The following is a 22,756-nucleotide window of genomic DNA, read 5'->3' as shown; positions in this document are numbered from 1 at the left end:
AGAGACAGAAGAACTTCGCTGGAGAGAACATGGCAAAAGATCCTGGACTGAACCTGACTACAGAAATTGGCAAGAGAACCTGACTAGAACCTGGTGACTGAACCTGGCTGGAGAACCTGGACAGAACCTGGCTGGAGAACCTAGCGAGGGAACATGGCTACAGAACCTGGCGAACCTAGCAAGAGAACATGGCTACAGAACCTGGCTGGAGAACCTAAGCAGAACTTCGCTGGAGATCCAGACCAGAACTTGGCTGGAGATCCTGGCTGGAGATCCTGGCTAGGCTGCTGATCAACTGAACACTGTCTCCGTGTCCTTCCTTCTTCGCCGACTCCGTCTACACCTTTGGGGACCCCTGGACCTGCTGGGGCTGGACCCCGGCATATGGCGCCCGAACAGGGACCCCTAGGTAAGCCCCACTCTCGGGATGGATAGGACTCCACCGGAAGAGAGGGTGGATAGTCTTCGCCGACGCCGTCCACACCTTTGGGAAGCCCTGGAACAGGATTCCCCTAGGTAAGCCCCCCCCCCCCCCCTCCATTGAGAACCCCCACACTCGGGACGGATAGGACTCCACCAGGGTACTGCAGACCCCCCTACAGAGGATAAGTAGGGTAAGAAGGTGGATAGTACAGAACTTAGATTGAGAAGATGTGCCATACTGAGGCCAAAGAAAGAAGACTCTGTATTGATTCTTAGATTGAGAAGATGTGCCATACTGAGTCCAAAGAAAGAAGACTCTGTATTGATCTTTAGATTAAGAAGATGTGCCATACTGAGTCTAAAGAAAAAAGACTCTGTATTGATCTTTTAACACATATGCTTGCTAACAGAGGAATTAAGGTTACTCCCAGTCAGACAGAACGTTTTATACAAGAAGTATGTCCATGCTTTTCTGAGGAAGGAAAGGTAAATGTAATGGCATGGGAGAAGGTAGGCCCAAGGAGCCTTATCCTTAACCCCACTGCAGCCTTTCCACCCCGGGAAAGTGCAGGATTGGCAAGCTCTCCCTGGGGTGATAGATCAGGACTCAGGTAATAGTGGAATGCGCCAATCCTACTCTTAAAATGGATACAAGAGAGCATTTTGGGGTTTTTCTTTTTTAATGCCTGCTTTTAAAAAATAAAAAAGGGGGAATTTGCCGGGAGCCGGTCCATCCTTGCTGTTTCAAGGGACCTGGCATATATGGCATATTGTTCTTAATATGTTTGCTCACCTTCTTGGCACTATGTGTTTTAACCAAGGTCTCCTCTCTGAGAAAGGTTGTTTCCCCAGGTAGGGATTTTCCCCTGAAGTTAGGGAGGGAATAAAACCTCTTAACTAAGTGCCAGGCGGGTAATTAATCACTTTAACTACGAACAATCGTGCTTAAGCTACATAATCTTTACTCCCTGGAATGAAGATAAGAAACGCCCTAACCTTTGTAATAGAGATTGATAGGATTGAGTCAACTGGTATAAATACAGATGTAATAAGACAGCAAGACACAGAACTTAGAATACGGAACCAAGAGAGACGGGACCTGGGCACAGAACCTACACAGAACGTTCTCTAGAGACAGAAGAACTTCGCTGGAGAGAACATGGCAAAAGATCCTGGACTGAACCTGACTACAGAAATTGGCAAGAGAACCTGACTAGAACCTGGTGACTGAACCTGGCTGGAGAACCTGGACAGAACCTGGCTGGAGAACCTAGCGAGGGAACATGGCTACAGAACCTGGCGAACCTAGCAAGAGAACATGGCTACAGAACCTGGCTGGAGAACCTAAGCAGAACTTCGCTGGAGATCCAGACCAGAACTTGGCTGGAGATCCTGGCTGGAGATCCTGGCTAGGCTGCTGATCAACTGAACACTGTCTCCGTGTCCTTCCTTCTTCGCCGACTCCGTCTACACCTTTGGGGACCCCTGGACCTGCTGGGGCTGGACCCCGGCACCAAATAAGATTGCTGATTTTGATTTATCTAAATATGTATTTTCTGAGATCTCTTATTGTTGAAATGCCACAGAACTTAGTCTGGGTTTTTTCTCTGTTTATTTCACTTTCTTGGTAATTTTATCTCACTCCTAGCTTTAGATACTATCTATATGTTAATATTCTCAAGTTTATATCTCTATTTTAGGCTTTCTCCTTGAACTGCAGGCACATATAAATAACTGCCCACTCAGTATCTCCATGTAGATGTCTAATGGATATTTATTTTATTTTATTTTATTTATTTTTAAGCCTTGTTGAAACAAGGCCACCAAAAATTTTGGTTGCTTCCAAAAAAATTGGGAGAGAGAGATTATAGACATTTATTTTTAACATGTCCAGAACTGATCTAAGTCCCCCTCTTACTTGTGTTCCATATCCAGTTATCACTTAATGGCAATTCTACCTTTGCAGTTTATACCAATATCTTTAGAGTCACCTTGTTCGCTCTCTTCTCCCTTTTTCTGTTTTCCGAATGAATAATAATTGGTTGTCCCAGAACTCTTTATTAAATAGTCTGTTTATTACTGATTTGTAATGCCATCTATTTTATGTATTAAATTTCCATATATGTATTGGTTTGTTTAAGGACCCTCTTTTCAGATGCTATTCTTTTCCTGTATGAATGAATATCAATCTTAATTCCTTTGGTATTATGCCTAGGTATCTGATAGAGCAAGAGCCCTTCTATCTTGTTCTTCAGAATTGAGTGCCCTTATTATTTTATCCCCAGAGAGGCCTTTTTTATGATGAATATTCTCTCATATTCAGTATTAACTGTTGTAGCAGCATTTTGTATATAGCAATGAAAAAACAGATAAAAATCCCTGCTTTCACAGGCTTTGTGTTCCAGTGTTTTGCTGAAACATTTAATAGTTTTAGTTATAGTCTATATTAGAATTTCTCTTAGGTTTCAAAATCCTTATATAGTATTTACATGATCTATTCCTAGGTAGTCTTTTTAAAAAAAAAACAAACCATTTAGAGTTGATTGTACCTATATTGCAAGAATCATTACTCACCACTGTTTACTCCCCAACTTTAACTTCCCATATCTTGAGGTCTCTCTTCTTAGTCATTTTCTTATGTTAGTATTGTTTCTTGATTATTTTCCCTGGTAGGGGGTGTGAGTGATAGATATACCCCCTCTTATGTTTTTCTTTTTTTATTGTTTGAGATTGGATTCTTAGGTTACAAGAGTCAATTTTCAATTCTACTGCTTTATAGGTTACATTGTTACAGTTGAATGGCCAAATTGTCTTTTATTTTTTTGGTAAATCATTTATTCTTTCTAAGTCTTGTCTTTTCTTTTTAGCTCAGATTTTTTCAGGATTTATTTATTTATTGTTAATCCTCACCCAAGGATATTTTTCCATTGATTTTTAGAGAGAGGGGAAGGGACAGAGAGAGAAACATGGATGTGAGAGAGACAAATCGATTGGTTGCCTCAAACACACACCCCAACCAAGGATTGAACCTGGGACCTCTCCCATGCATGGGGCGTTGCTCAACCCACCGAGCCACACTGGCCAGGGTAATAGCTTGTTAATTTTTTGGTTGTTGTCTCATCATGGCTCTGCTTTGGTTGTTTGGCGAAGCAGTCATTTAATTCATGGGCTAATGTGCCAGGCTCCTACTGAGGTACTTTAAAGCAGCCTGTCTGTTTCCTGGACTCCCCTCCCTACTCTTTCAGCTTCAGTGATAGGAAGGTCTCAGCTCACCTATGCAGTTGCTTTTTGACCTCTTTGGGATCAAAGACATTAGGCATATTCATGTACTGCTGATGTCAGTTTTCCTCTTGTGGATACACAGAGATATTTGAACCAAGCTCTCCTCAGAATTCTTTGCTGTCTAGTCCTTATGTCAGAGTTTCCTGAAGCTAGTCTCCAAGTGAGAGAGTCTAATTCTAATTCCTTTCTCTCAGATACCAGCAAACTTTAAGACTTCACCTATATTCAGTCAGCTCCCTTATGCCCCGGAATCCTTTTGGCTGAGGAATGAGGACTATAGAAGAAGAGTGCCGTGTTTAGGTTCCTTTTGTTATAAGATTTTATCCTATCCTCCATCCATATTATGCATCCCTGTTACTTTTGTCGTAATTGTAGTTATGCAAGAGTTCTACTTGGTCTATATTATTGCTAGTAAGGTAGGCTTCCGTGAAAGTTGAATGTCTTCTTCAGAATAAATAGCATATTGAAAAAGTATGAAATTAGGAATTCTCTGAGAGACTGGGTTGGAAAGGGATTCCCTAATGAAGGAAACTTAGATTTCATAAGTTCCAATTTTACATGAGAATAGCACCTTTGTTTTCACTTCTCATTTATAAGAAAGGGCTAGCCTTAGAGGCCAGCTTTATTTTACTCCAGAAATTTATCATTTTGGTAACTTCTTATTTTTTTTCTCTTTTGCCAGGTGGTGTGGGGATGATGTGTTCTTTGAGTGAGCAAGGGAAGCAGCTAGCTATCCAGGTGTCTAATATCCTGGGGATGGATGTGTGTGGCATTGACCTGTTGATGAAAGACGACGGCTCCTTCTGTGTCTGCGAGGCCAATGCAAATGTAGGTTTCATCGCCTTTGATAAGGCTTGTAATCTAGATGTAGCTGGTATCATAGCGGACTATGCCGCCTCCCTTCTGCCCTCTGGCCGGCTCACCCGGCGTATGTCCCTGCTCTCCGTGGTGTCCACGGCCAGTGAGACTAGTGAGCCGGAGCTGGGTCCCCCAGCCAGCACTGCTGTCGACAACATGAGCGCAAGTTCCAGCTCTGTTGACAGCGACCCTGAAAGCACCGAGCGAGAACTGCTCACCAAGCTCCCAGGGGGCCTATTCAACATGAACCAGCTGCTAGCCAATGAAATTGAACTCCTGGTGGAGTGACTCCACTGGTAAATAATTAACCAACAAAACCCTGTAAAACTTTCTTTTTCTTTTTTTCTTCTTATTTTTTTAACCAACTTGCAATGCTGTTCATGGAATATGCTCAGGAAGATGAGAGAAAACTGAGTAGGATTAGTTAGAAGAGAAGAAAGAGGGAGATAGACAAGACCTCTGCTAGTAAGATGTTACTGTCTTACATTTACCGATGATACAGATAGGCTAGGCAGAAGAGGTGAGATACAGAAAAATGTCAGGTTCTCATAGTTACCCTTTTAATTACTCAAAAATGTGCGTGTTCTCAGGCCATAAAGAACATACAAAATTTTTTCATGATTCCTTGCTTTTGTTTTTGTACAGTTGGTATAAATTTCAGAGTAGCATAACTTTACATTGTGTGGCAAAGATTTATAATGGGTTTAGGAAAACATCTATCTAAATTATAGGAATTTTTTTATACAATTCTGAAAATTCTGCCTTTACCATATTAACTAGCAGCTTTATATTCATAGTTTATGATGTCTTGAGGGGGCTCTTATTGGGATTTATTATTTCTGTTTTTAGTTTTTCCCTTAATTTGAGTGGGAGGGCAATGTGAATATGACCCAATAAAGGTTTTTTAAATGACAAAATTGGCATGTTTGCATGATAAAGGGAAATGAACAGTATTGCAATGTCTGGTACACAAAATATCATTTACTCCAATGTAGATAAAATTACACTAGTTTAAAATATGTGCATTGACTTGTATTTGTTAGTGTTTTAGTCTTTTTTGAAAGATATATGCTGTTAATGTTGCATTTTTTAAAACACCCTAATCTAACATTCCCTAATCTATACCTGCATCTTTAACAATGGCCAAAGTGAAGAAAATGCTACCTTTTTTGTTAATAAGACACTGACTTCAGACATGCACATTGAAAGCCTTTTATTTTTGTTCCCCTTTTTTCTTTTAGTGGTTGGGTATTTAAAGAATTAGGACAAGGAGAAATATTTTGGGTGGCAAATCAAAGGCCTATTAGTTCTTAAGCATAAGCTGAAGTGATTTCTAATTTTTCAGCATTATATTGCATTTTTCACACTTTAAGAGGGAGTATATATGTGTGTGTGTGCACGCATGCATGTGTATGTGTTTTGCTTTTTGTTTACACCAACCAGTCAAAAAGGATAGATTCTAGAAAATGGAGCATGATGGGAAACACTTTTTAAAAAAACTTTAAAAAGCAGATTAGCTGTTTTCATAACTGTACTCCACTGGGGTAGAGGTACTCACCTAAAAACATAAGGAAAATAGATGCTTCTTAGGTTTTTTGTGTATATGTTGTTTGTTTGTTTGTTTTTCTTTGTTTCTGGACTGTTCAGTGTATGATTTATTCAAGGCTACATGCTTTTTTCTTCAATGCTTCTGACTCTGTTTCCTCCTGTTTACACATAGGTTTTGGGGTGGGATAGACTGGGCATTTTTGTTTGGGGACTTAGCAGTATTGAGTCTCTTGTAGCCCTACTCTGAAACCTTCAGTACTCTCCACCGTTTATATTCCTTTACTTTCTGGATTTATAAAAGCCCCAAAACTGCATATTATATGAGCCTTTACAACCTGGGTAAAACTATGCCAGTGATGGTTTTGAAGGAGTGTTAAGAAATGGAGGTGCTCCAGAGCTCAACGTAATTTTTTTTTTACACAGCAAGTTCCATCTCCCTACAATCCTCTGAAGCTTTCACCCAAGTCCTTTCTTGCCTCTCAAGTGCTTTTTTTCCTTCAGATGGACCTTAAACTTAATTTCTTGGACACTACTAGAAAGACTTCGAGGCAATAATAAAGATCAGTATTAACCAGCTCTAATGATCTAACAGAGGTTTGATCATGCTTACTTGTACAGTTTTCCCCCATTTTAAAAAGGAATGTAATAAAATTTTTTTCCATAGAACTAAATAATATTGAAATTGAGTGAAAGGTTGATTGTTGACAAATAGAATAGTACTTCTACTCTGTGCAGTGTTTCATTTCACCTGAAAAATATATACATAAGAGGAGTTTCTAATTTATTTTAGGATATTCTCATCTCATCTAGAAGAATTTGACTTGCACAGGGTTATTTTGGGACTTACATATATAAGTACCCCTGACTCGTTAACAGAAAGAAGTACTTGGTACTTCTTTCACTGAGTGACCATACTTTGGAGGATGTATCATATTGGGGATAAAGAAATAAATGAGGGAGAAAGAACTGTTTAATCATCATTCATATGTTTGTGTAGAGACCATCTGGTTGCCACCTAAATTATGTTACATATATTTCAAATAGTTACATATCACATGTATATAGATTAATTAATTTTAAAACACAAATACCCTCTCTATTTGATGAAGAACTCAAGGTTTATGTTGGGTGGGATAAGGCACCAGGAAAAATGTAGGTATCTTTTTAAAAAATTTTACCAAATTAACCAAGTATAAGAAATATCAAATTATTTCATCTTTGGTTTTATTCAGTATTCATCTTTTGTGTATTCACATTATATTAAAACATAGCTTTACTAACCTATTTCTAGATCACATACTCTCATGTTAGAATGAAAAGGGAAGAAATGATCATCTTAGACTTTAAAAACATGAGTATTTTCTTGAATTTCTTCAAAAATTAAGGTAAAAGATATGAACAAATTATTCTGGAAGAACCCAAATGAAAACAGCCCAGATATTTAAGTGAAAGTTAAATATATTTTCATATTGTTTAATAACTTTTGTTTATTAATCTTTATTGCTATTATGAGAGGTAAAAATGTATTTATTAAATATGTATAATCATCATGCCAAAATTTGGATTACTGTAAAATTATTGTATATTATTAAAATTGTAATTCTGAATTGTATTTTAAAAGTAATTCTTTCTTATATTGTTTTTATGTTACTCATGATGAAAACTGGACTATATATATATACATATATATATATATATATACACATATATAAACATGAACTATTCCATTTAAAATTTTAATAGTTTTTTTTTTGTGCCTAAAATTAATTGGTCATTTCTGCTGGCTTTTACTCCACTGAACTTTAAAACTTTTCTGTATGTGCTATCAATAAGAAAATATCCTGGGACATCATAAAAATCCATCAAGAGACTTGCTTTCATCAAGCACTTTATCAGACTTTTGAGAAATGATTGGAGGCATTGAAAGAAGTAATTGACTTTCAAAATCATCTCTTCTTTTTCTCAAGAAGAAAATGGAAAAACAAATTCTCTTCATTCAGTGAGTCCCCAGTTTGGGGTCTGGGAGCCTAGAGACATTGTGAAATCAAATCTTATTTTCTCCTGGCTCACTCTTTTTGAGAAGGTTAATGGGCTATATGGCTGGTGAGACACGATCCCCTCCTAAGAAAATGTAGGTGCTCAGACAGGTAACCTCTGCTGCTACTGTTTTTTTATTTGTTTGTTTGTTTGTTTAATTTCATTTAAAATTTGTTTTTGTTGTACTAGGATATTTTTAAATGTAATATATCGCAGGATCTATAACCAGGTTTATTGCTTTCTTTCTTTTTATTAAAAAAAACAAAAAGTTTCATTTAAGATACATTTAGGCGCCTTTGAAGCTTGGATTTTGGAATGTTTCAGTAGTGGACAGAAATCTGCTGTTGGAATCTTCTAGTCCTCCAGGTTTAATTTGAAGTTTTTAGTTTTGTTTTGAATTTTTGTGTGGTATTTTATTTCCTTTATATCAGTGCCCTTTAGCCATGATGTTTTGGGGTGGCTGCCTAACTCTAGTGAAAATTCTTTTTATATTAACGAAAATTTGGTGTTTGAAATTCCTTAATGTTTTGCATTTTTTAAATTGTTTTTAAAGAAATATTCTAACTGCTTTTACTGTTACTGTTCTTTGCCAGCCTTTTCAGGAGCCAAAAATAACAAAAACAAACAAACAAAAAATATACCCAGAGAAAAAACTTTCCTTCTTCCCCCTTCCTGATGATGAGTGAGAAGTATTGAGAACTTTCGGGGTCAGTGCCCTTCTAAACTCCCCTTCCCCCAATAATGCAGCTGTATAATGAATGCTAAATGCAGCGGTTTGGATTCAGGCACAGCCCCAGCCTGCTTACAGGTAATTTGACTCTTTATCCTTTCTTTTCCATCATGAGACTAACTACTTTCCTTTTAAAAAATTTCTTTATGTGCTTTCAAGCTAACCATGGGTTTGTAATAGCTCTCATTAAAAAAAAAAAAAAAAAAAAAAAAAAAAAAAAAAAGCGTTACTATATCTAGCAAATAATTTGATTAAAGAAGAACATTTGGGAATAAAATTGGAATTGGTTGGGATGAACTCAGGACTTTGATTGGGGATGTGCTTAAATCGTATAGATAAATCCATTCCTTGCATATGTGTCTATGATTACTTCAGCGTGTGACTTTTTGGCTTTGTTTTTTGTTCTGGGTTTGTTTGTTTCTTCCGTTGTGCTACTCTGGCTTAAGCTTTTTCAGGGGTTGGTGTTCCGAGTGCACAGTGAGCTCACAGTATAAAGACATCAATTAGGAGTTGACAGGTATGGAAAACTATAGAGTTTTGAAAAGGTAAACTTAGGTTCTAGATTATATATATATGGTAAAAATTCACCATAGCGTTTAGTTGACTTTAGTGCTTCTCTTTCTGTGACATCATAAAAATGAAAGGGAATGATGAGACAAAGGTAGCAGAAAGAATTGTAAGAGCAGCACGATTTCAGAACTAGTTATTATTTCAGACACTAGTGCTAACAAAAATAGATGTAACTTGAGATTATCATAAAACGATGGTTCAAACATTTAAAAATTACAGGTTTGAACAGATTGGAGGACATTTCTGAAGCACAAGGTTGTTAAGCAGATAAAGGCCATAAAGTTAGTCGCAGGAATGGGAATACAACTTGTCCTTTCTATTTTCTAACATACTATCCCCTTCTCTGTGTACCCTAATCCAACATACGAGTTATCATTTTGGGAGATAATCCTCTTTCTTATAGGTGAAATTTTAGTGACAGTAGTCAGGACCTTTTCAAGATAGTACTTCTACGTAATTTTATCCTGTGGCTTTAGATGTCCTATTCAAAGAGACTGTCCAATAAATCACTAGTTAGTGAGTTGGAAATCATGGCTCATAATGCTGTTTCTACAGCTGAAGGTATAAAATAAATCGTTAACCTGTTGTGCTTTATTTCACTCATATAAAATAAGAACAGAAACTTTCATAAGCATTTTAAGACAGAAATACTTAATCTGTGAACAGAAGTTTACTAATGAAAGAATCCCAGCTGCACTCCTGTAGAAATTTATGATGTATGCTAAAAAAAGGCTTGTATAGGAGAAACTTGTTCTCTTGTTAATAAGAATGGCCAGCTTTAGAATGTGTGGAATATGATTGCATGGGACATGTAGAATTTAGCAGCCTTCGTTCTGCTGCCTCCATGAAGATCACTGACTTGATAAGAATGATCTCGCTTTTTAGGTTTTACCATAATCACTTATTAGGTGGGCCTTTTATAGCATATATGCCTGGCTGCTATTGTGGGGTTTGGGAACATGAGGGGTGGGGTGAATTGTTGTTGTTTTAGGTTTCAGTCAGACAGACATCCCTGTGCCCCAGTTCCCAGAAGCACAGCAGGCCTCTAGGATCATCCGTGGGAACGGCGCAGTCCTGACATCACCAACTCTCCTGCTCAGGCTCATCCCATATACAGAGGTCAAAAGGGTGGGGTTTGAGATGGGGGAAGGAATAGAAAGTAGAAACTGTCACGGTAGTGCTACTGTTGGCTAGCCTTTGGTGCTTATGTCAGTGTTTTACTTTTTAAGTTAGTAAAACTACATATTTTTATGTTGGGGTAAAGGTAGTGGGAGGTTGGAACAATAACAAGCCTTTACTAGTATTACTAGTTCATTATTGAATACTGTTCTTTAGTAGCTAATACAAAGTAAATTTGAAAACTAGACCCACAGTGACAAAGAGAATGGGAATAGAAATGAATTTCAGGATTTTAACAAACAGAAAACATTCATGTGGTGTTAATTTCCAGTTCTACAACTGCTATTACATTTGTTATTCTGTCATGCTTTTTTTGCCCTAATTCTTTTATGTATGTATACAGTTTGAGGAAATGTGCACTTGTGGTCAGTTCTTTTAAAAGGACTTAATGCATTTATTACTCTTTTGTAAAAAATATTCCCAATGCTTATATGGGCATACAAATGCTACCCTATTTTAAATGTAGGTGGCGTATGTGTTCGTGTTTTAATGTATTCAGAGCCATTGGGCAATAAGCAGTCCAGAACATTGAAAACTCAAGCAGGTAAAGTACCTAACACCCTTAGTGTCTAGAATTACTTTTAAAAAATCCTTTATTGTTGCATCTGCCACAATTCTTTTGGTAGCCTCTGAACTGAAAATTTGCAGGAGTTGTAGACTAGTTAAATTGTTAAGTTATGCATTTATTCATAAAATTATAGGAATAGGTGAAGGAGGAAAGAAAGGGCTCCTTGAGACGGCAACTGTTGTGTCTAAATCTTTGCACCTTTTAAATTGTTTTATTTTTATTTTCCCAGCTTAGCATGAATGAACATTGATCATACATTGTTTGATTTTCAGTGATTGGGATTTTTTGTTGTCTTGGAATTTGGCGGGGAGGTCTTGGGGGAAACAATGAGGAAGTTTGTGCACATGTGAAATTATGAAATGTTTAATAAAGGAATTTTTCTGTCTAATCTGAATAATAAGCAAGAACTTTTTCTGTATACCCTTCGCTGCAGTAGAGAAATAACTGTTAGGTGGCAGCAGAAGAAGGAATTCTTCAGATTGATGGCTACTGACAAAATCTGCATAAAAGAGATAGAGCATATTGTACCAAGTGAAGTAAAGTTGGCAAAAAAATGGAAATTGGATTAAGATTTCTAGATTCAGCTCTAAATGGTAAGTTATTTTCAATTAAGAATGTATTTTCAGTACCGGTGTTATAAGTCACTGTGATGCGTAATCATAAATGCCAATAGGTCCTTGCCTTAGGATGAATTTCTTCTACTTTGAAAAAAATTGAGCTTTATATAAAATTAGGAATTTATCTCTAGTTAATATATGTAAACCCTGTTTTCAGCTTTAAGTAAAATTGATGGATAAATTTTTTATATATTTAAAGAAGAGGGGGAAGAGAGAGAAGCATCCATCAGTTGCCTCCTGCATTCGTCCTTACAGGATCAAACCCACAACCTGGGTATATGCTCTGATTGGGAATCAAACCTGCCATCTTTTGGTGTATGGGACAATACTCCGACAAACTGAGCCACACAGGCCAGGGCACGCTTTTAGTTTTTAATGATAAGAACATTAAATATCTTCCATCTCAGAATCAGAGTATATCTTTTCCAGCTGAGGTCACCAAGGTAAAGTGTGGTAATAAAAAAAAAGTTGTGATTTTTTTTTTTGTATTCTAAACAATTTGTAATATTGTGATGTTAGTTAATTTTTTATCTTTACTTTTTTTCTCATCCAAAGACTGTTTAAATCTAATTTAAATGGGTTATCTGTGTTTTCCTCCCTAGGTTCTTTTGAAGTAACCAGTGGTATTTTTTGCTTATTACTTCATTCACAGAATGGATGAAGATACGTTCAACTGTGTTTTTTTCAAATGGAGGATAATATACAGTACAAGGAAGCAATAGCTCTAACCTGTTGATTCATTGTGTTTTCAAAAATAAAAACACCAGCACTGGAAATGAAGTAGCATGGAGTACGATTTGTTTTTTTGGCAGCTATTTCTACCCACTCCATCTCATATGCATTCACTTCAGTGCATATATCTACACTTGAAGTCTAGTTCCACATATATCATTTTCAGTATTCTTTTCTTCACTTTTTAAAGATGAAACTGCTTTGGTTTTTGATAGACTAATCTCTCTACAATGTATTCTAAAACAATTACTCCTTTTGGCGCACAGATATGTATCACATGTTTTAGAGCTTCCATGGGTACTACATGCTGCTCTCAGCCCACAACAGCTGCCGGGTTCAAAATGCAATGGCCCATTACAGAGAACTGCCAGGAGCTACGGAGGAACTGCCAGGTAGTCTTCCTAGTAAGAGGCATATTTGAAAAAAAAGGAGATCTGACATTATGGAAGATGGTTGAGTCAAGAACATATATTTTTCTCCTTACACAAAGAAAGCTCTAAACCTTTTCTACTGCAAAGATAGAAAACGTGGTTGAAGGCACACACAAGGAATTAGAAGGACCTTTGGGATTCATTTGTGCTCTCTCCTGTTTTTACTTACACTGTATAACTAATCTCTTGAATGTCAAAGGAAAGAGATTTTTTTTAATTCAATTATATTGGTAGGCAGACAAGTACTTTTAGAAAAAATTATCGCTACTTGATTTTCTTTTAATTAAGAATGATGGTATTGAAACAGTTCTGGAGATGGAAAGTGGTAATGGTTATACAACAGTGAGAATGTCCTTAATGCCACTGAACTATACACTTGAAAATGCTTAAAAGGGAAAATTTTGTTATGCATGTTTTACTACAGTTTTTAAAAAATTAAACATTTGTGCCGAAACCGGTTTGGCTCAGTGGATAGAGCATCAGCCTGTGGACTGAAAGGTCCCGGGTTCGATTCTGGTCAAGGGCATGTACCTGGGTTGCGGGCACATCCCCAGTAGGAGATGTGCAGGAGGCAGCTGATTGATGTTTCTCTCTCATCGATGTTTCTAACTCTCTATCTCTCTCCCTTCCTCTCTGTAAAAAATCAATAAAATATATAAAAAAAAAAAAATTAAACATTTGCAACACAGTTCTACCATTTAGTTTGTAAGGTGCCAATTTCATCACATCTTTCATCAGCATTAAAAATCTTGACAAAATTTTTAAAAAGAATGATGGTATTCTATCGCAATTCTCACAGGAATTCTAACACGAATAATATTTTCCGAGTGCATATCCAAACTCCTGGAGTTCTGTTATTAGACATTTTTGTCCTTTGAAATCATGTTTTTGAGGCATTTCAGGCCGAGCTTAATATCAGGTCCTGCTTCCCACAGTTTGAGTCACTTGATCCCCATTTCAGCCCAACCTCTAAGTTAAATTCTGGTCTTTGGTAAAACACATCAAATATCTCTTGTCCAACAATAACACTTGGCATCAAATGACTTTTGTTACTGGCAAGATTCTGATACTATACTCCATTTTTGGTAATTCGATTTCTGTTTTGTCTCCTATGGCTGAGTGTCTGTTTTTGTAACCTTCCCTATATCCTAAATGCTCTGTGATTGAACTCAGACTTTCACTTAAGGGTATTTTAAGGGTCTACTATGTCCATGCACACTTTTAGGTGCTGGGGTTAAATCAGCGATTAACATAATCTTTGCCATCATTTACTTTACAGTAAGTTAGGGGAAACAGACAGCAAATTATAAATGTTACTAAGCTGGAAGTGTGCCTGGAATGTTTGAGGAACAGCAATGAGGCCAGTATGTGTGGAACATTGAGAGCAATAGTAGAGCAGAGAGGTAATGAAGGGTCAGGTCAAACAGAGCCTTAAAATAACTGCCTTAAAAAAAGTTCCATTTTGAAAAAAATTGAGAGGCATTGGACAGTTTTGAGCAGAAAAGTAATATCTCACAACATTTTAAAGGGATCATTTTAGCCCTAACCGGTTTGGCTCAGTGGATAGAGTGTTGGCCTGCGGACTCAAGGGTCCCAGGTTCGATTCGGTCAAGGGCATGTACCTTGGTTGCGGGCACATACCCAATAGGGAGTGTGCAGGAGGCAGCTGATCGATGTTTCTCTCTCATCAATGTCTCTAACTCTCTATCCCTCTCCCTTCCTCTCTGTAAAAAATCAATAAAATATAGTTAAAAAATAAAGGGATCATTTTAGCTATATTGTTGAAAACATGCTCTGAACAGTCAGAGAAACAGGGAGACTTCTGTAGTAATACCCGCAAGAGGACTTCTGCTACTGGCCAAGATGACATAACTGAAGAGACTGAATTTATCCTGCCATCTGAAACAATGAAAAAGTAGGACATGATTTATGAAACAATGGTTTTCAAATATTGGACATCAGTTAGCACAAGGTGTATTTCTTAGAGGTGGACAACAACTAGGGTGAACCCTGTGATTGCCCCAGGTTACTACCAGGGGAATTTTGAGGCCACAGTACAGAAGAAGGCAATCTAACAGGAACGTAGTGGTCTCAATGAGTTGAAGAAATGGAGTTGAGGATTAGAGGGCCAGCATAGCTAGAACTCTCAGAGCAGGGTGTCAGAGAGGAAGGAGAGGCACACAGGGGCCAGCATAGCTAGAACTCTCAGAGCAGGGTGTCAGAGAGGAAGGAGAGGCACACAGAGTGAATACAGAGATCTGCGGAGGTTCTCCCTGAGTGTTGGGGTGAGTACTGAGCACTTGCATATAAAGAAACTGCCCAAGGGCAGAGGAAAAAGAAGAAAAAACAAAAGCACCTGAAATTATCAGTGGGAAGTCCCTGGAGCTCACAAAAGGACAGGAATAGTTTGTATTCCCACCAGCCAGAGTGGAAACACTAAGTATGTCATGGGACAAAAAGTAGGGAACTCAGTGAATTTTCCATTTCAGTTATTTTACTCTTCAACTCCAGAATCTATTTGAGTCCTTTTAAAAATGTCTGCCCTTTTTTGCTCAGCCGGCATGGCTCAGTGGTTGAGCTTTGACCTAAGAACTAGGAGGTCACTGTTCAATTCCAGGTCAGAGCATAGGCTCAGGTTGCGGCCAGTCCCTCAGTAGGGGGTGTGCAGGAAGCAGCTGATCAGTGATTCTCATCACTGATGTTTCTATCTCCCTCTCCCTTTCTGAAATCAATAAAAATATATATTTAAAAAATTTCTACCTTTTTATTGATATGCTTTATTTGGTTAGACATTGTTCTCATGCTGTCTTTTTATTCTGTAGACATGGTTTCCTTCAGCTCTTTGAATATATTTAAAATAATTTATTTAAAGTATTAGTAAGTGCAACATCTGGGCTTCTTCAGGGACTGTTTCTCTTGATTTCTCTATGTGCACAAGTCATACTTGTTTCTTGTAATTTTTTTGTTGAAATCTAAATATCTCAAGTAATGTGACATCTCTGGAAATCAGATTCTCCTGCCTATTTTGCTGCTTGTAGTAACTTATGTGTTCAGTGACTTTTGGACTAAGTCCATAGAATTTTTTAATGTCAGAGTTTTTCAAAGTCCCTATGGATATCTCATTCTGCAACTTTTCATTTTAAGCTTTTTGGTTAGTCTGTTTGTGTCCTCATCTCAGACAGCTGTGGTGTTTAAACCTAGCAGACAGTTCAAATAATGACATTTCTTGGGAAATAAGATCCTCTCTGCTCCCCCCCAGGATTAGGAATGCAGGCTGTTATTTCTCAAGGCTACAGTAGAAGTGGGGAATGGGGGATAGACTAAGGTAAATTAAAATGCCACAAAGCTCACCGCTCTCACCAAGATCCAGCTGTTTTTCTTAACTAAATGTCCCTTTGGTTGCTGCAAGCATATGGTTAATTTTGAGTTCTAAAGCTGATTCTGACCATTTGTTTTTTATTTTTTAATCCTCACCCAAGGATCTGTTATTTATTTTTTAAAATTATTTTAATATACTTTTTTATTGATTTCAGGGAGGAAGGGAGAGGGAGAAAGAGAAACATTAATGATGAGATAGAATGATTGATCAGCTGCCTCCTGCACACCCCCCCACCCCCACCCCACCCCACCCCGTCCCCTCTTTGGGGATTGAGCCTGCAACCCAGGCATGTGCCCTGACCAGGACTCAAACCATGATCTATTGGTTCATAGGTCGATGCTCGATTACTGAGCCACATTGGCAGGGCAGGAGGGAGAAGGAGAGAGAGAAACATCAAGAGAACACATCAATTAGTTTCCTCCCTTACATGCCTCATCTGAGGATTGAACCCGCAACCTAAGTATGTGCCCTGACTGGGAATGGTACCCGAAACCTTTTGATGCTCTAACTGAGTCGCACAAGCCAGCACCTGACCATTTTTTGCCAGGCTTTTTGTTTTTCTTTTATGTAGGGATAAACTTTTGGAAGTCTTTACTGTATGGTTTTTTGCTGAGATCTTTTGCTTTCATTTTTCATTAATTTATATTAAATACCTACCATTGCCAGATACTGTTGTTTTTAAAAAAATATATTTTATTAATTTTTTACAGAGAGGAAGGGAGAGGGATAGAAAGCTAGAAACATCGATCAGCTGCCTCCTGCACACCCCCTACTGGGGATGTGCCCGCAACCAAGGTACATCCCCCTGACCGGAATCAAACCTGGGACCCTTAAGTCCACAGGCCGACGCTCTATCCACTGAGCCAAACCGGTCAGGGCCGCCAGATACTGTTTTAAATGGGCTGAGGATACAGCATGTTCTCTGGGCTCACATGTTATATAACCACAGTAATAAAATAGTGGTTTGTGGTATCATGTAATATTAACTAATATCTGCTATGAAGAGTTTGTAGCCTACTTGTTCTTCCCCTTTTTAAAAGAGTTTTATTATTAACTAGAGGCCTGGTGCACGAAAATTCGTGCACTGGGGGGAGGGTCACTCAGCCCAGCCTATGCCCTCTCACAGTTCAGGAGTCCTCAGGAGATGTCCTACTGATGGCTTAGGCCCGCTCCCCATGGGGAGCGGGCCTAAGCCACAGTCTGGCCTCCCTCTGTGGGAGGTGAGGACAGGGGATCAGTGGACAGTGCCACCCCCATCACCCTGCTATTGTTGCCTGGCCTCCATTTGTGGGAGGTGAGGATGGGGGATCAGGGGATGGTGCCACCCCCATCACCCTGCTATTGCCGCCCAGCTTCCCTCTGCAGGAGGTAACCGGACAAGCCATCAGGGGACAGCACTGCCCCCATCACCCCACTGCTGCCGCTGCCCGGCCTCCCTCTGCAGGAGATTACTGAACAGGCAATCAGGGGATGGTGCCAGCACCCCTCCCCCCATCGCCCCTCCACCGCCGCTGGTTGTGTGTCCCTCCCCACCCCCCCATCACCGTTCCCTCCCTCTGCCTGCTGGCACATGCCTTGGCTGGCCTGGCACTGCCTGCTTGCCAGCACCACCCCCCTCCGTTTGGTCAATTTGCATATTATGCTTTTATTATATAGGATATTTTTGTTTTCATGTAGCTAAGCAAGTATTTTGCTTCCTTGGAAATACTTATTTCAAGTTAAACCATTCCTTTTATACCTACCAATTCCCCAAGCAACTCTATTTCATTAAATGTATTTTAAATTTCTTTATGAAAAACTAGAGGCCCGGTGCACAAAAATTTGTGCACTTGGGGGGAGGGGGGAGGGTCCCTCAGCCCGGCCTGTACCCTCTCGCAGTCTGGGACCCCTCGGGAGATAACAACCTGCTGGCTTAGGCCTGTTCCCGGGTGGCAGAGGGCAGGCCCAATCCCTAGGTGCAGCCCCTGGTTGGGCTCAGAGCAGGGCCAATTGGGGAGTTGGGGCGCCGCCCCTGTCATGCACAGAGCAGGGCGGATTGGGAGGTTGCGATGCCACCCTCAGTCACGCTCAGGGTAGGGCCAATTCAGGGGTTGGGGCACTGCCCCCTGTTACACTCAAGGCAGGGTCGTTGGGGAGGTTGCGGTGCCACCCCCTGTCACGCACAGAGCAGGGCCCATCAGGGGGGGTTGGGGCTCCTTACCCTGTCACGCACAGAGCAGGGCCCATCAGGGGGTTGCGGAGCTCCCCCCGTCACTCACAGAGTAGGGCCGATAGGGGAGTTGGGGCACCACCCCCTGTCACACACAGAGCAGGGCCGATCAGGGGGTTGGGGCGCCGCCACTCTCACACTCAGGGCAGGGCCGATGGGGAGGTTATGGCTCTATCCTGTCACACACAGAGCAGGGCCGATCAGGGGGTTGGGGAGCTCTCCCATATCATGCACAGAGCAGGGCTGATCAGGAGGTTGTGGCCCCGCCCCCTGTCACACACAGAGCCGCAGGGCGATCATGGGGTTTGGGTGCTGCCCCCTGTCACGCTGATCCCGGTGCTGGGAGGCCTCGCGGCTCCACTGATCCCGGTGCTGGGAAGCATATTACCCTTTTACTATATAGGATAGAGGCCTGGTGCATGGGTGGGGCTGGCTGGTTTGCCCTGAAGGGTGTCCTGGATCAGGGTGGGGGTCCCCACTGGGGTGCCTGGCCAGCCTGGGTGAGGGGATGATGGCTGTTTGCAGCTGGTCACACACCCTTCATGGTGGAGATCCCCACTGGGGTGCCTGGCCAGTCTGGGTGAGGGGCTGAGGGCTGAAGCTCCCAACTGCTCCTTTTTTTCTTTTTTTTTTATTCTGGGCCAGCTTTAGCTCTGAGGCTCCAGCTCTGAGGCCTCTGCTGCTGAAAGCAGTTATCTGGTTTGTTTGTGTTCTATAATCGAAGCAATGTATAACTCCAGCTCTGAGATCCAGGCTGGCTGAAAGCAGGTTTCTGGGGTTTTCTTTGGCTTCTATATTTGTAACAATGTTTCAAACTGCAAGCTCAGAGGCCGGCAAGGCAGGTGGGGAACGTTGGTTTCCTCCGTCACTGAAGCAAGCAAGCCTCATGTTAGTTTCAAGCTGCCTGGCTGCCGACCGCCATCTTGGCTGGCAGTTAATTTGCATATCACCCTGATTAGCCAATGGGAAGGGTAGCGGATGTACGCTAATTACCATGTTTCTCTTTTATTAGATAGGATATTAAGTCAACAAGAACAAATTTTTGTTTGGCTTTACTCTTTGTAATAATATTCATTTTTTAAGATTACTATTTTTATAGTCATTTAACTAAAAACCTAAAACTATGTCTTAAGTTAATACTGAAAAGTTTGGCCTATGTTGAATTTATAGATTTAACCTACTTGTTTTTTTAAGCAGCCAGTGAAAATGTACTGAATGCTTCCTATGTGTCCAACATTGCTGAGATTCTAGGAAACCTTAGTTCCCCTCTCCCATCAACCCCTTATAGTCTCCTTTTGCAGAAGAAAGTTTATACTTTACAGGAAGCACTTCTATCTGTTTTCCACTTCCTTGCCTCAAAATAGAACCGTTAAATTCCGAAAGGGTGGTTTGATAGTAATTAGCAAGTATCTTGTACGGGAAATGCTATGATTGGGACTGAGGGGGAAGGGCTTATCTTTCACAAAGGAGTTTTTTTTTTAATTTGGAAAAATTTAAAGTTATAACGTAAGAGTAAAAACATAATGAAAACCTAGATTAAAGAGGTTCATTGAGGCTTCTCAGTTACATGCCATACTCCATTGAATTTTTCCTTATAACTCTAACCCACCCACAGATCTGTCTTCTATAAATAATATTTATCATCAGTAGCACACTTTAGGTACAAAATCGTATGCTGTTCTGTAGCATTTCTTTAGTATTTTTTGTTTGTTATTGCACTTTTCATATGGAAAATATATATATTTTTAAATACATTTTTATTGATTTCAGAGAGGAAGGGAGAGGGAGAGGGAGATAGAAACATCAGTGATGAAAAAGAATCATTGGTTGGCTGCCTCCTGCACACCCCACACTGGGGATCGAGTCCACAACCTGGGCATGTGCCCCAATAGGGAATCGAACTGTGACCTCCTGGTTCATAGGTTGATGCTTAACCACTGAGCAACACCAGCCAGGCCATATGGGAATATCTTATGTTATGAAATATTTTCCTTGAAGTTAAATAAAAGGTCTTCAAATATATTCTCTATTTCCAATCGTGTCCAATATTTTAAAAGTAATATATATTATATATAGAGAGATATATAGAGAGATTTATAATTGGCTCACATATTTGAGGAGGCTGTCAAGTCCAAAATCATAGAGGAGGTTGGGGCAACTGGACCCTATCTCCAAATACAGACACATTCTCAGACATGGAAAGTTAAGACTTCAATATATGAATTTTGAAGGGACACAGTTCAGCCCATAACAGTGATCAATATTTGTTGAAAAAGTCCTTCTTCCTAAGTGTAATCTGAGCATGTGATCTCTATGATTCTCCTTTGCCTCTTTGAATGTGAACTTTTAGTTTTTTGTTTTTTTAAACTAATTTTGTACTTTTGGAAACAAAATTATTCATTTCCTATCTGGGTTTGGATGTGGTTGGGTGGCAACTTCACTGAACTTTGACACATTACATAGTTCATGGGAATGAATTTGGAAAATGAAAAGTGAAGCCTATAATTAGTAGAGAAGGGTGGAGGAAACACTGAGGCAAGCAAGGAGTGGCCCTAGCTTCAGCTGGAGTCATCACACTGGTTCCTCCCTCCTTTTTCTCCAAAACTATTACTTGCATTGATTAGCCCCTGCTCTACGCAGGTAGAGCCCCAGATCATCCGTTCTGGAGGTGGACAGAAACAGGCCCCTCTCTTCTGACCTCTGGTATGAGGAGAGCAGGAAGCTGACTTGTTGAGAATATCATCTCCTAGGGCAGTGATGGTGAACCTTTTGAGCTCGGCGTGTCAGCATTTTGAAAAACCCTAACTTAACTCTGGTGCCGTGTCACATATAGAAATTTTTTGATATTTGCAACCATAGTAAAACAAAGACTTATATTTTTGATATTTATTTTATACTAGGGGCCCGGTGCACGAAATTCGTGCACTGGGTGTGTGTGTGTGTGTGTGGAGAGTGTCCCTCAGCCCAGCCTGCCCCCTCTCACATACTGGGAGCCCTCAGGCGTTGACCCCCATCACCCTCCGATCGCCTGATCAGCCCCTTGCCCAGGCCTGACGCCTCCGCCAGAGGTGTCAGGCTTGGACAGGGGACTCCCATCTCCCCCTGATCACTGGCTCTGGCCCCCGCCCAGGCCTGAGGCCTCTGGCCCAGGAATCATGCCTGGGCAGGGGACCCCCATCTCCCTCTGATCGCTTGCTCCACCCCCCGCCCAAGCCTGACACCTCTGACCCAGGCTTCAGGCCTGGGCAAGGGGACCATCATATCCCCCCAATCCCCGGCTCCGCCCCCCACCCAGGCCTGATGCCTCAGCCAGAAGAGTTGACCCTCATCACCCTCCGATCACCAATCACCGGATCGGCCCCTTGACCAGGCCTGAGGCCTCCGGCAGAGGTGTCAGGCCTGGGCAGGGGACCCCCAGCTCCCCGCGGTTGCAGGCTCCACCCCTGCCCAGGCCTAACGCCTCTGGCCTAGGTGTCCGGCCCAGGCAGCGGGGACCTGCAGTGGCAGCGGGGGGCGCCGCGATCGTGGGCTTCGCTTTAGGCCCAGGCAAGGGACCCCTAGCTCCTGGGACTGCCAGCTTCGACCGTGCCCAGCTCCCATCACTGGCTCCACCCCTACTTCCTGCTATCACTGGCCAGGGCGGCAAAGGCGCCTGATTCTCCAATCATGGCTGGGGGGCAGGGCAAAGGCGGCCCCAGGGCCACCTTTGCCCTGCCCCCCAGCTCTTAGCTCCCCCCTGGGTTTCCGATCACTGTCAGTGGCAGGGGGCTTCTTCCTGCTTTCCCTTTCGCCTCCCTGCATTGTGCCTACATATGCAAATTAGCCGCCATCTTGTTGGCAGTTAACTGCCAATCTTAGTTGGCAGTTAATTTGCATATAGCCCTGATTAGCCAATGAAAATGGTATAGCTGTACACCAATTACCATTTTTCTCTTTTATTAGTGTAGATATTTAAATGCCATTTAACAAAGAAAAATCAACCAAGAAAATGGTTCGCCATCACTGTCCTAGGGAATAGTGCCGAGGTATTTCCCAGGAAGTTACCAAGCCAAGTAGCTTTTAGAGAGCAAAGTATTAAAAGAAAATGTTACCAGATGGAAGACTAAAAACTATACGTGAAAAAGTAGAAATAACCTAGAAATGAGAAAATAGCATCTTTGGGTAGAATGATGCAACTAAAATAGCTTATCTAA

The 22,756-nt window shown here is 40.7% G+C and overlaps 1 protein-coding gene across 8 annotated transcripts in view; it reads left to right on the top strand.

The window, feature by feature from the left end:
• Positions 1-12,592, top strand: part of RIMKLB (ribosomal modification protein rimK like family member B) — a 38,298-nt gene extending 25,706 nt beyond the window's left edge. For 2 of the 8 annotated variants that reach the window (XM_036298783.1, XM_036298780.1), the window contains one exon: positions 4,388-6,529. In XM_036298783.1, coding sequence (XP_036154676.1) covers positions 4,388-4,851 — 464 coding nt within the window. In that variant the 3' untranslated portion in view covers positions 4,852-6,529. The other 6 variants (XR_004966022.1, XR_004966023.1, XR_004966021.1 and 3 more) reach the window with 6 other exon arrangements.
• The last annotated feature ends 10,164 nt before the right edge of the window (positions 12,593-22,756 follow it).

Source organism: Myotis myotis, unplaced genomic scaffold, assembly GCF_014108235.1.
Source record: "Myotis myotis isolate mMyoMyo1 unplaced genomic scaffold, mMyoMyo1.p scaffold_m19_p_3, whole genome shotgun sequence".
NCBI lineage: Eukaryota > Metazoa > Chordata > Mammalia > Chiroptera > Vespertilionidae > Myotis > Myotis myotis.
The sequence above is the reverse complement of the archived record's forward strand: the minus strand, read 5'-3'. Positions and strand labels throughout refer to the sequence as shown.